The sequence below is a fragment of the Hypanus sabinus genome, chromosome 1, assembly GCF_030144855.1.
Source record: "Hypanus sabinus isolate sHypSab1 chromosome 1, sHypSab1.hap1, whole genome shotgun sequence".
NCBI lineage: Eukaryota > Metazoa > Chordata > Chondrichthyes > Myliobatiformes > Dasyatidae > Hypanus > Hypanus sabinus.
In genome coordinates, this window is record NC_082706.1 from 108,231,630 (window position 1) to 108,245,994 (window position 14,365).

At 40.6% G+C, this 14,365-nt stretch overlaps 1 protein-coding gene across 2 annotated transcripts in view; it reads right to left on the reverse strand.

Annotated features, from left to right (window-relative positions):
• nbeal2 (neurobeachin-like 2) overlaps nucleotides 1–14,365 on the reverse strand; it is a 221,302-nt gene that overhangs the window by 100,806 nt on the left and 106,131 nt on the right. The window contains exons 10-13 of one of the 2 annotated variants that reach the window (XM_059973948.1): nucleotides 11,432–11,518; nucleotides 6,021–6,104; nucleotides 4,735–4,833; nucleotides 3,748–4,322 (exon numbers count right to left, since the gene is read on the reverse strand). In XM_059973948.1, coding sequence (XP_059829931.1) covers nucleotides 3,748–4,322; nucleotides 4,735–4,833; nucleotides 6,021–6,104; nucleotides 11,432–11,518 — 845 coding nt within the window. The remainder of the gene's footprint in view (nucleotides 1–3,747; nucleotides 4,323–4,734; nucleotides 4,834–6,020; nucleotides 6,105–11,431; nucleotides 11,519–14,365) is intronic. The other variant, XM_059973955.1, reaches the window with a different exon arrangement.

Sequence of the window (14,365 nt, forward strand, 5' to 3'; positions counted from 1 at the left end):
AAATATGGCTCTGCAAAGAAAGCCTGCTTCTGAAGCTCAGTCCATTCTCTACTCCTCCTATCCCGACAGCGTCTGAAGGAATAGTACAAACAGCTGAAGAGCAGGTCTGGTAGAGGTTATATATACAAACGTTTGTAGGTTAATTTTGTTATACTTTCTCCAAGTGGCTCAGCCCCAATTCCAAAGGGGCTGCAAAAATCCGACAGTTTTTCCAGCCTCCAGCCCACCCAATGTGATATCTCCATCAAAGTCAGTGCTGTTGAACGTTGAACCCATGTCACTCCCTAGCTGTGGGAAAGTGATCAGAATCACGGTACCCCGGAAGGTGACAATTTGGCCACTTCAATGCTTTTGACAGCTCCCTGCCCTATTATATCACTGCAAAATTATTTCCCTGAAGTGCCTGTCTAACTTCCTTTTGAAATCATTATTTGTTTCCACTTGAACAACCACAGCCGGGAACATGCTCCAGATGGTTACCATTATTGCATAATGAAATTCTTCCTCACATCTCTCCTCTCTTCCAACCTAACCACTTCTCTTGCTGAAAACCTTAAATCAGTGTCCCCTCTTCTTTGTTCCACCTGCTAGGAGGTGCAGATATTCATTGCCTATCTGTTACAATCATGTACGCCTCCTGCACCTATCTCCACAACTCCTTATGTTGCAGCTAAAATGTCACATTCCAGAAAATACTCCTATAAATCTCTGAATGTTTTAAAATGTGATCTATCTAGAGCATCATAAGAATTCGATATGATTTGACTGCTTTTTGTATTTCTATTTATAAAGCCCAAGATCTCATAAACCTTGCTGATTGCTTTCCAGTATGTCCTGCCATCTTGAAAATCTGGGCATTCCAACTACCAGACACACACTTCAGAACTGTGTCATTAGAACTATATTTCCTCTTAAGTCCTTTCAGCTGATGTTCATCACTTTATGCTTCTCTGTCTTAAATTCCATCTACTGTTTGACTGTTCATCTCGCTGGCATAACATGTGCCACTGAGTGATGCTGTTTGGATCTAGGACCTGAAGAGCCTTCTGGGTGAGGCAAAGATTCATAAGCATCTTCTCCAACCTTGTTTACTGCAGTCTGTAATATCAGTGTGCGTCCCTCTACGGACGAGGTAACTGTTCTGCAGAGGACGTATGCTCTGTCTACAAAGGCCACTTTGGCCTTCTGGATGCATGTCATTTCAACTCCCCCTCCCTTTCCCATATCGACCTGCTTGTTCTCGGCCTTCTCCATTGCCAGGATATGGCCAAATACAAACTACATTACTTCCAACCACTGTCACTCAATTCTACCTGTCCTTCTCCCCAATATGACTCCATCTGCCCACCATCTCTTTCCCCAGTTGGTTCAACCTAACTCCTACCAGCCCCAGCTTCACCCGCCCCCCCCCACCTCTTTATACCGGCCATTTCCCAATTTGCTCTCAGTCCTATTTCAGGGTTTTGACCAAAAACATTGTCAATGCTCCTGGATCTACATATGCTGCCTGACTCACTAATTTTCTCCTTCTTTTTGTTACTTTTACTTTGATTAAATAGATTCTGCTGCTCACCCCCATCTCAATGACTTAGTCTCTTTCTCAGGCCACATTATTTTTCCTTATGAATATTACTACCCGATCTTGTCCCATCTCTCCATCTTTTTGGAAAACGTTTTGAATCCATGAATATTATTCCCGCATAGGTACAGGTGTCCCCAGCTTTACAAAAGTTCGCTTTATGCCACTTCAATTCTATGAAAGACCTACATTAGTACCTGTTTTTGATAACCAAAAGAAATCTGAAGAGGATTTTTGCTTTTACAAGAAAAGGTACCAGCTTTAAACGTATTTACCCTGAGAAAGACTGCCATGACAGTGAAGCCTTGCGCGGGCAGGTGTGTGCGCATGCGGGTACGTGCCGATTTTTTTCTACAAATCGGTTTTGGCTAAATCTTCCTGATTCTGGTAAGTAAAACTACACTGTACATACATTATTTCTACTTTATATAGGCTGTGTACTTACCATATCATTCCTGCTTTTACTACATGTTTGTGTAATTTTAGGTTTTATGTGCTATTTGGTATGATTTGGTAGGTTATTTTTTGGGTCTGGGAACACTCAAAAATTTTCCCCATATAAATTTATGGTAATTGCTTCTTCACTTTACGCCATTTCGGCTTACGAAAGTCTTCATCGGAATGCTGTACTTTTGGATAGCGGGGGAAACCTGTACTTGCATTTGTAGTTTGCCAACATTCTGCAACTCTGGGCATTTACAAGTATACATCTGTCTTTTGATTATCTATAGCTCTTTGTAGGCAATCCTTGGACTCAAAGATTGCTTGCTTCCACTCCAGCGTTCTGTGGGTTTTGATGAAGCTAACATTGGATCTATTGCCAAAAGGTAGGGAGTGCTTGACAGTGTGGACTGGTGTTACTGAATTCTTTATATCAGCACAATGGACCATCTCATGGATCTTAGTGCTTCTTCTCCCACTTGATCCTTCAGGGAGGATGATTTCCTTTTTTTTCCCTAAAGTGATTTTGAGAACATCCCTGAAGCACCTTCCCTACTCTGCTGGGAACCTCTTAGTCAGACAGAGCTCAGAGCAGAGTGCACATTCAGGATTTTGGTGTCCCACATATGAAAAATATTCACTGGAGCTTGTTGTATGTGATCTGAACCCTGATGTTGGCTTGGGAAAGGATGCTAATATTAGTTTCCTAATTCTGCCAGTTGACACTGGTAGAGACATTTATAGTATCTTTCTATTGCTCCTACAGATATTCCAGGTCTCAAGTTCATACAAGAAGTAATGTAGACTGTGAACGTGGGCTTGAATCATCTTTTCCTCAGATGATCAAGCCCGCGTCAATAGAGTCAGGGCCAGTTTGATTATTAATGTCCATCCTCACTAGGAGGTCATTCCGGATACTGGAAGAAAAGTGATCCATATTTTCCTTCTTTAATATCGTGTAACACCCTTCTCTGAATAAATCTAATATTCTTGCTTCTTTGTTCCCATTTTTACAACATAAACTTATATGAAATGGGAGTTGAAGCAGATCACACAGCCCCTAAAGCCTGCTTGGCCACCCAGTAAGATCACAGCAGAACTGATTCTAATCAACTCCTGCTTCCCACTCCCACATCAACCTGTTTGTTCTCGGCCCTCTCCATTGCCAGGATATGGCCAAATACAAACTACATTACTTCCAGCCACTGTCACTCAATTCCACCTGTCCTTCTCCCCAATATGACTCCACCTGCCCATCATCTCTTTCCCCAGTTGGTTCAACCTGACTCCTACCAGCCCAGCTTCACACCCCCCCACCCCAGCTCTTTATACCGGCCATTTCCCAATTTGCTCTCAGTCCAGCACAAGTCTTAGTACAGCTTTAGTACCTTCTGGTACAGCACAAGCTTTTACCTTCCACGATAATTCTTGTGTGTCGCACCTTATTAAATGTCTTCTATAAATCGGAGTAATACAGTCTATTTGCCTGTTACCCTTTACCCACAATATATATTACTTCTTACAAGAGTCAAATAAATTGGACTAGCATAATTTTGCTTTCCCAGGAACATACTGATTTTGATAATTAGCAATTAACACTTACAAGTGGTTGATTTTTGACATTTCCTGACAGTACAGGTCAATAACATTTGACAATTTGTATTTATACAGGTTGGTAATATCTTAACTGGTAGTTCTCGTTTGCAATTATCGTTTACAATTCCTACCTGTACAGTTGTTTCCTTTTTGGCCTCTTTCGTAATAAGTAAAAGTCCTCTTGTTCCTCATTCAGACAGAGCCATGCATGAAATGCAAAGCCATTACCTGGCCACTTATGGATGGTGGGAACCATTATTCCTGCCATGCTGGGAGTCAGGTCAAAATACTGCAGCACAGTTTCTGAGCTATCTTTCCTTGCCATCGCTGACAAGGCCCGAATCACACGGGTGGTGTATGGGTGTGCTTTGCCGTCATCGGTCCGAAGAAGCTTTATCAACTGCCGAAGCTCTGGAGGTTGAATGGAGAGACTGCCTAGTGACTGGAGAAGGTCAATAAGGTTCTCACTGCACTTCCTGTCGAGCTGTGGGTGGCAGCCCAAAGATGTCAGCACAGTGGGAAGCATTCCAGCTTTTACACAAGTCGCACGCGTCCACAGCGTGACATTGCAGACTTTCTTTAGCCACTCAGAGACAAAGATCTGTAGATCACGGGACTTCAGATCAGGAATCCACTGCACCAAGATTAATAAGGGTTGCTCATTGTTGATCATTGTGAGGTCGGTCATGTTCTCAACTTCAATGGCCTGCAAACAGAAGGGAACCATCACGAGATGTAAGCACTCACATAACTAACCCATTCAGAAAAGCTGGAAGCACAACAGTGGCCATCACTTTTATCCTCAACATAACTGGTAATGAAAGTTTTCCAGTAATATGAATAGTAAGGAATCAAGGGCTATGGGTTTCATATAGAGAAGCGTCACTGGGGTAAATGAAAAACCTAGATTTTGATAGAATAGTGAAGCAAGTGCAAGGGGGCAAATGGCTCACCACTGCTTCTACTTCTCATGTTTCTATAAAACACCCAGAGCCCAAGCGGAAGATCAGTCCAAGTGAGATCCCATTGTCTTCTCTTCCACTTCACTGTAAGATTTTATTACCAGTTATGGCTTTGTTGAAATTTAGTTTGCAGCTTGGTGTGTCCAGCCTACCTACCATGTTCATGAGTTCTTGCAGGAGACGACTTGTTGGCTCTCCTTGGCTTTTCAACACTTCATACAGGTGGGAGTAACCAATCCGCTCCTTAAACACCTCCTGTTGGCAAAAGAAAACACAAGTGATGTTTAAAGCAGATATATGAATATTGCAAGGACAAATCGCCCCGGGACTGTGGTCATTCTTTTCTATATACAAACACAGTAAGAGTCACAATGTAATCTGCTAACTTTATCAGAAAGCTGATAAAAGTGAGTGAAAAAGACTTGCAGTGCCTTTCCCAGTCTCAGGACATCACATTTTGCTTTACCACCAATGAAGGACATTTCATGCACTGTTGCAATATGTGGAAACACAACAGCCAAAGGACTCCTTGGAAGCACAAAGAAGAAATGTCTGCTGGAAATCTTTTCTGGTGGTGGTAGTTGAGCAATAAATTTTGGTCAGGTGCTGGCAGAACACTTCATTCTTTCTTCAAAATAATGCCCAGGGCTGGTCTGCCTCCAGCTATGAAGCTAATCAAAGCCTTGGCTTAACATCTCATCCAACAATGGCACTTTGCACAGTGCAAGTGACTCATTCTGTGTAAGCTTAAAATGCCATCTTTAGAAAATGTTCAAAAGCTCTGCAGGGGAGCCAAATAAAACATGCTGGGCAGAAAGAATCATAAATAATTAGTAATTATACCTCAATTGAAAGACTGAGAAATCAGGACAAATCAAGTTTCCTTCAAAACTGAGGTAATGGTCTGTTTTGATTTTTTTCCTTTATGGTAAATAAAACCCTTAGGAAAAGCAATAATGCTATTCTGACCCAATGGCAATTTCAGTAAAGGAACAAAAACCAGTGGCTGCTGTATCAATCTGCATTTTCATGAGTTAAAGTCATTCATTGAAGGGTTGGGACTGATGATGAAATGAAGGACCAAAAATTGGTTGGAAGAACTATACTTTAGAAATTTCCACTTGAAAGTATTTCAGTGGAATTGTTGATCCGCTTCTTCATTCCAAATGGAGACCTGCTCCAGGGAATAGCAAATTTCACAGGAAGGTGATTACAAACAGACAGCAGCTAAGTAGAAATTTCAGGCTAATGTATTTTAACACAGATACGATATGATTTAACACATCCTCTGATATGAAGTGCCTGATTTCAATTCTTTGTCCTATGAGAATATGGCTACACAACAAGAAATGCAGATAAAGACAAAGATCTAAAACAGGCTGTTTGGTAATAGAGAGGGTTAGGGTAGAATTGAGAGGACACTGGAACTCCAGATATCATACCTTGGCAGAGGGTGAATTCTTCATGATTGCTGTCAGCACTCTGATAGCGTGCACTGTGATGGAATCCGATTCTTTCTCAAATACCTACAAAAGGGGCAGATTATTACAACAACTCCTTAAGAAGTCAATAAAGTGGTGCTGCAGCTACCTACTTCAGAAGCAAGGCCAACTGTGAATGTGCTCATGAAGCCAGACTGCAGAAGGAGATGAGGAGACAGGACTGTAATTGGGTTGTCCCCTTTGAAAATATCAATGTGATTGGCTCTGAATAGTCATCTGAATTTGCATTCCAAGTACCACCACACTGGGCCATTCAACAAGTTGTCTCTATTTCATCGAGGGCAAATAATGATGATAAGCAAGTGCCAAATTGCAGTGACATGTGGGCACTGGCAGATGGGAAAACTGTGGAAAAAGTAAAAGGGAAGGAGAGAATAGAGGAGGTAACTGAATTCTCCAGAATAAACAATGCAGAAAGTTTAGAAAGAACTAAGAATTTAACTTCAGGCAAGATGGAGACAAATTTGAGAAGAGAGATGGTGTATACAGGATGGAGGGCATTACATCTGAGTGTATGCAGTATACAAAACAAGGTAGATAAGTTTATTATGCAGTCAGAAATTGGCAGAAACATTGTTGGGGGCATCTGATAGTCATGGATAAAAGAAGATCATAGCTGAGTCCTAAACCTCCAAGGGTACACATTCTATCAAAATTACAAGCAGATGGGCAGAGGGGTTGGGATGGCATTGTTGGTAAAAAATGAAATCAAGTTCTTGGCAAGCAGTGCCATAGGATCAGAAGATATAGAATCCTTATGGATATAATTAAGTAACTGCAAGGGTAGAAAGACCCAGTTGGGAGTTATATGGCTCTGAGCAATAGCTGGGTTGTGGGATACAAGTTACAGTGGGAGATAGAAAATGCATATAAAGGGGGCAATGTTATGATAGTCATGGGGGATTTCAATATGTAGGTAGATTGAGAAAATCAGATTGGTATTGGATCCTAAGAGAAGGAATTTGAAAAATGACTATGAGATGGCTTTTTGGATCAGTTTCTGGTTGAGCCCACCAGGGAAAAGGCAATTCAGGATTGGATGTTGTGCAATGAACCAAATGTGGTTATGGAGCTTAAGGTAAAGGAACCCTTAGGAAGCAGTGAATGAAATATGATAGAATTCACCTCGCAGTTTCAACAGGAGAAGCTAAAATCAGATGCATTGGTATTACAATTGATTAAAGATAACTACAGAGGCATGAGAGATGAGTTGGTCAAAGTTAATTGGAAGGGACCCCAGCAGGGATGAAGGTAGAATAGCAATGTTTGGAGTTTCTGGGAGTACTTCAGAAGACATAAGATCAGTTCATCCTGAAGAAGAAGCATTCTAAAGGAGGATGAGACAACTATGGCTGACAAGGGAAGTCAAGGCCAGCCTAAAAGCAAAAGAGAGGGCATACAATATAGCAAAAATTGGTGAGATGCTAGAGGATTAGGAAGCTTATTCAAGCCAACAGAAGGCGTAAAAAAACAATAATGAAGGAAATGGCATAAGAACTGAGTTAAATATTTTATGTCAGTCTTCACTGTGTAAGACACTAGCAGTTGTCAGAAATTCAAGAGTATCAAGGGACAGAAATGAGTGTAGTCACTATTACTAAGGAGAAGGTGCTTGGGAAGCTGAAAGGCCTAAAGGTACATAAGTCACTTGGACCAGATGGACTATACCACAGGATTCTGAAAGAGGTAGTTACATAAGAATATAAGAAATAGAAGCAGGAGGAGGCCATCTGTTCTGTCAAGTCTGCTCAGCCATTCAATATGATCATGGCTGATCTGAACATGGACTCATCTCCACCTACCTGCCTTTTCCCCATAATCCTTAATTCCCCTACTATGCAAAGATCTATCCAACCTTGTCTTAAGTATATTTACTGAAGTAGCCTCCGCTGCTTCATTGAGTAGAGAATTCCACAGATTCATCACTCTTTAGAAAAAGAAGTTCCTCCATCCTAAATTTACTCCCCTGAATGCTGAGTCTACGTCTCCTAGTTCTAGTCTCACCTACCAGTGGAAACAACTTTCCTGCCTCTATCTCATCTACCCCTGACATAATTTTATATGTTTCTATAAGATCTCTTCCCATCCTTCTGAATTCCAGCAAGTACAGTCCCAGGCAACTCAATCTCTCCTCATAGTCTAAACCTTTCATCTCTGAAATTAACCTAGTGAAGCTCCTCTGCACAGCCTCCAAAGCCAGTATATCCTTCTTCAAGTAAGGAGACCAAAACTGTATGCAGTACTCCAGATATGGTCTCACCAGTACCCTATGAAGTTGTAGCATAACCTCCCTGCTCTTAAATTCAATCCCTCTAGCAATGGCCAACATTCCATTTGCCTTCTTGATAGCCTGCTGCACCTGCAAACCAACCTTTTGCAATTCATGCACAAGCACTCCCTAGTCCTTCTGCACAGCAGTATACTGCAATCTTTTACCATTTAAATAATAACTTCAACTTCCATTGTTCCTTCCAAAGTCGATGACCTTGCATTTCCCAACATTGTACTCCAACTGCTAGACCCTTGCCACTCACTTAACCTATCTATATCCCTTTGCAGACTGAATGTATCCTCTACACAATTTATTTTTCCATTCAATTTAGTATCATCAGCAAACATAGATACATTACACTCGATCCCCTTCCAGATTGTTAATGTATATCGTGATCAGTTGCGGGCCCAGCACTGAGTCCTGTGGCACACCGCTCACTACTGTTTGCCAACCAGAGAATCACCCATGTAGCCCAAGTTGAAGAGATTGTGGAGGCATTAGTAGTAATCTTTGAAGAATCACTAGATTCTGGAATAGTTCAGAAGGACTGGAAAATTGAAAATGAGACAGAAGATGGAAAATTATAGGCCAGTTAGCTTGACTTCAGTGGTTGGCAAGATGTTAGGGTCTATTACAAAGGATTAGGTTTCAGGTTACTTGGAAGAACATGACAAAAGAAGGCTGAAGTTGACATGGTTTCCTTAAGGGGATATCTTGTCTTCCAAATCTGTTGGAATTCTTAAGAGGAAATAACAAGCAGGATAGACAAAGGAGAGACAGTGGATGTTATTTTCTTGTGTTTTCAGAAGACCTTTGACAAGATGCCATGTGTGAGTTTGCTAAACACAATAGGAGTCCATGGTATTATTGGAGGGTTCTAGCACAGACAGAAGATTAGTTGACTTGCAGAAGGCGAAGAGTGGGAATAAAGAGGGCCTTTGATAAAGAATAGGTAGGAAATATCCTTTGTTTTAGAGGAAAGACAGAAGTTCCCAAGGTCATTTTGTGCTCAGGGGCTGCCTGTAAATTACCAGAGTTATTGATGAACAGAATTTCACATGTTGCACACGATGTATATCTGTGGATGGTGATCCATCCTATGTGATTCTTTATGCTTACTGGAATCTTATCCAAGGCACAGCAATTAAGGTGCTTGTGGAAAACATTTTGAACAAGTTTTATAACTGCAACAGATGAGAATCTCCTTATCCTTCCCCTGTAGTTACAGACAGTAGTACCCAATGGCTTCAATGCAGATACAAGTCACCAAGATGTTACATTGCACAAACCATAAAAGTCAGGAAATTGTTTTAGTGGTATTAGAAACATGAACATCACACCACAACAATGATCCATTTCACGTCCATTACTATAATAGGAATCGGTTTCTGCTTCTAATTTGCAAAGGTCATTTCATTTGCAGTCTATAAATACTATTCTGAGATTCATAGTGACCTTATATGATTGCCTTTATGAAGCTCTATTCTCTGTCTGTTTCTCTCTCTCCAACAAACTTCATCTTTTGTGAAATGAATTAGTTTGTCCAGTCTTTATTTCCCCTGATAAGAATAAACAAGGCCATTGAAGTTCTCAAGCCTGTTTGACATTGAAATTTATTGGTGACTTCCATCCAAATCTCTGTTATTATCCCTAAAAAAAACCTATCAATCCCAGTTTTGAATTTTTCATCTAATCCAGCATGAAGTGTTTCAGAGAGAAAGTCTAAATTTCCTTTCCCTTGTTCTTTAAAAAAAAGTGCTTTCTGACTTCACTCCCAAATGCTTAAGCTCCTACTTTAAGATTGTGCCATCTTGTTTTGAATTTGCCAATCAGTAGATGTTGCTTCTCTGCATTTATTCTTTTCAATCCCTTTTGCTACTTTCTGCATTGTGATGAACTTGGACCTTTATCTTCTATACTCACGGGAACAAAAGTACAGTTTCAGAAATCTGTAATCATTTTTTATGAAACTGTCTTCACTCCAGTAGTTTCCAGATATGAGAATAATACTTCGTATGAAGCTAACCATCGACAGTGGAATTATAACATCTTGAATATTCTAGCCTTCCTAAAATGCAGTCATTTTCCTCATTGTGCCTCATTACTAAAAGTTAATACGTTGAAAGGGAGTTAATCTTGTTCTTGCATAACTCCTTGCTTGTCAAAGACTTTTATTTGTTTTTTTTTTGCTGGGAATCAAGTGGACACCCCACACATACTCAAGCTGATCTCTATCTGCCATAGTTTAAACTCGCTTAAATTGTCCATGGTCTTTGAAACATGCTGCTCATTCCTGCAGAAAATCAACAGGCAACATATAGCAGATCACAGATCAAAACATAAAACCTTCTGTAAACCTGTATGACATTTTCATTGCCTTATGCTGGTAGTGTAATAAAATATTGTGATTAAGATTACAAGAGGTTTGTATATTTTTGTTCAAGTTTGGCTATGTAAATCAAGTTTGCGTACGTTTGTTGTGGTATGACATTAGTTATTTCACAAACATGAAATTCAATCAGCCTAGTAGAGATATACTAATGATTGACAGACAAGCACACAAGCAGGAAATAGGATCAGCACCCCAGCTGGTATCAGCAAGCTGCAGCTTCCTTGTATTTCATACATTAAGTACCTGCTTTCAGGTTTGTTTTTCTTTAAAATAATTTTTTGTTCCAATACTCGGGTTACAAAGTTTCTCTCTGCTGCTGTAGGAGGTTTGACATTAAGTGAAAGGGTAGGGGAAAGAAACTGTAGATAGCAAACAGAATGAGGGTAGGCAGGAGCAGGAAGGGGAAACAGCAGCAGAACAAGAAGGGGAGGTAGAGGGCACGAGAGGGAATGAAGAGAACAAGAGTGGAAGGGAGATGGGGAGTACAGGAAAGAGAAGGTGGAGAGTATGAGAGAGGGAGGGAGATGCAGAGAATGAGATTGAGAGAATGATTGGGCAAATGGAGAGAACGAGAGGGGCATGGACAAGAAGGGGATGGGGAAAAGTTTTTCAATATATGACTGCATCGTGCTGACATCAAGCCTGGTCATTCATTTTCATTCAGATTATCAGTAGCTGCAGCAGTACCTTACTGAGATTGATTTCAGTCAATAATTGAGTGGTAAGGTCAGTCCCACCCTTGCAGTCATCCTTAGATCTACTGCTTACATAGAGCTGTCAAAGAGAGGGAAAGGAGAGGCAAGGAAGGGTTGATGGGGAGGTTGGAAAAGCAACAAAAAGAAAACAGAATGTATAAAATACATGACATTGGAAACCACACAAAGCTCACAAAACACAACAGAGCAACACAAATTAACTTCTTAATTTTCAGATGGATAAAATGTTCCTACTCATTGTGTCTAGTTATAAAAATATTTCTGATGGAAGATACTTGAGAAAGAGCATAACAAGATGTCCTCACTGCAGAAACTTGGGAAGACCTCCAAGGTCCTCAGTCGTCCATGTTTGTCCTTTCTGTCCTAAGGGATGGAAATGAAAAGTGGCATAGGAGTTGATCAGAAGGTAGAAAGTCATCAGGGAACAATGTTACTGGCTGAGGGACTGTGGGCCCACTTGGTGCTGTAGTTTGTCACAGTGGCAAATGGATCTCAATGTGGGAAGCATAGGGTGATGCATATTCATTAAAATAATCAAATGGCACATCAGCTTTTATTGCAAAGGAGTTGAAGCTAGAAAAGGGGGATTTTAGTTGCAGTTATCCAGGATCCTGGTGAGCACCTACAGTACTGGTTCCAGGTTTGGTCTTTGTACCCAAGGAATGAAGCAGTTTAACAGTCCAAATAAACTTCATCGTGTAAATTCCTGCGAAATGAGGACTGTCCTATCAAGAGTGATAAAATAGTTTGGGCGTGTATTTTTTTAAAGTTTATCAAAATGACGGGTAAAGTTACTGAAACATTCAAAGTTCTGTGGGGGCTTGACAGGGTAGATAAAGAGATGTTTTCATTAGTGGCAGAACTTCAAATGACAGGACATAGTTAAAAGACAAGGGACCAGCCATTAAATACTGAGATTCACAGTACGAGGGGTGATTGATAAGTTCGTAGCCCAAGGTAGAAGGATTCAATTTTAGAAAATGTAGCACATTTATTTTTCAACATAGTCCCCTCCTACACTTAAACACTTAGTCCAGCGGTCGTGGAGCATACGGATGCAGGAAGTTTGAAGTTAATAACTCATCTCCTTCTACCTTAGGCCATGAACTTATCAATCACCCTGCTGTGTACACTTTCTGGAGGTCCAAGACCACTGGACTAAGTGTGTAAATGTCGGAGGGGACTATGTTGAAAAATAAATGTGCTAGGTTTTCTAAAATTGACTCCTTCTACCTTAGGCCATGAACTTATCAATCACCCTGCTGTGGACACTTTCTGGAGGTCCAAGACCACTGGACTAAGTGTGTAAATGTCGGAGGGGACTATGTTGAAAAATAAATGTGCTAGGTTTTCTAAAACTGACTCCTTCTACCTTAGGCCATGAACTTATCAATCACCCCTCGTATGTTCTTTATTCAGAGGGTAATGAATCTGGAATTCTGTACCCTAAGAGCTATGGAGGCCAAATTATTTTAGATGGAGTTAGTTAAGTATTTGAAAGAGCAAGCAATTGAGGAGTGTAGGGAAGTGACATGGAGGAGGAACTGAGGAGCAATGGACATATTGAATGGAGGAGCAGGCTTGAGTGTTATGGTGCTCTGCTGCTGCTCCTGTGTGTTCCTGGATCAGTTCTGTAATTGGTTTGGATCCTGCACCATCTCGTGGCTCTGTTAATAGAGTCAATGTCGAAATGTGCAGTGAGAACATCAAGGTTTATTACATCTGTTTTTCTTTTTAAGTATGTCTTTTGACAGTGAAAATATACTCAGCTTTGACCTTCTTCCTTATAAGAATGCACAAAACATGCCATTTGCACACTGACTGGGTCAGATGTATTGTCCTCACACTGACTTGTAATTGCACAACCCATTGCAGTAGATTAATTCACGTCTAGTCACTTACGCACATTAAGTTGGATCATCTCAGATTCACTCCCCAGAATTTACCTACCAATAATCATTAAAAGATACTCTCACATTTATGCACTCACATTCATTAAAAGAAGCACAAATAAATAAACACAGCCTTTTTATTATTAAAATTCTGGCAGCTTCTATAAAATCAGATAATCCTTTCTGCTTGATAATCAACCATTCCATCTGCACTGAAAACTACTCCCCAAGAATTTGGGTATCAGCTGAGAAAAGTAGGTTTGTACCTGTTGACAGTTTGTACTTGAAAGAATAACCTGTACATATTAAAGTGGCCACTGAATGTATGTTTGTAGAATTCTACTGCTGTAGCTCATCCACTTCAAGATTTAACATGTGCATTCAGAGATGCTCTTCTGTGAACCATTGTTGTGGTGCTTGGCTATTTTAGTTCTGTGTTCATTTCCTGTCAGCTTGAACCAGTCTGGCTATTATCCTCTGATCCCTCTCATTAATTAGGGCATTTTCACCTACAGAACTGCTGCTCACTGAATGATTTTTGCCTTTCGCTCCATTCTCTGTCAACTCTAGACTACTGTGTGTGAAAATCCCAAGAGATGATTGGTTTCTGAGACACTGAATTGCTGCTACATGATTGGCTGACAGATAATTGCATCAGTGAGCAGGTGCACATGTTTACCTAATAAAGTCGCCACTGAGGACATCTTGTCCAACTCATGAAGTATAGACACTTGAATTGGGTGATAAATGGGGAGAGGAATCACGGAATATTGCAACACTGAAAGTATTCTGACCATAGTATCTGTACGGCTCTTTGGAAGAGCTATCCAGTTGATCCCACTCACATTCACCCTAGGTTTCAATCCCTCTTGAATCTGCAATACTGATTTTGGAATTCAAGCATTTCTGGTTTTCCCTTTCATTCATTCAATAAAATTTTCCGCAGCCTAACTTAAATTTTATGAGTTCAGGAGACAGAAGCACAGAAAGCCAATAGCAAGCGACGGGGGCAG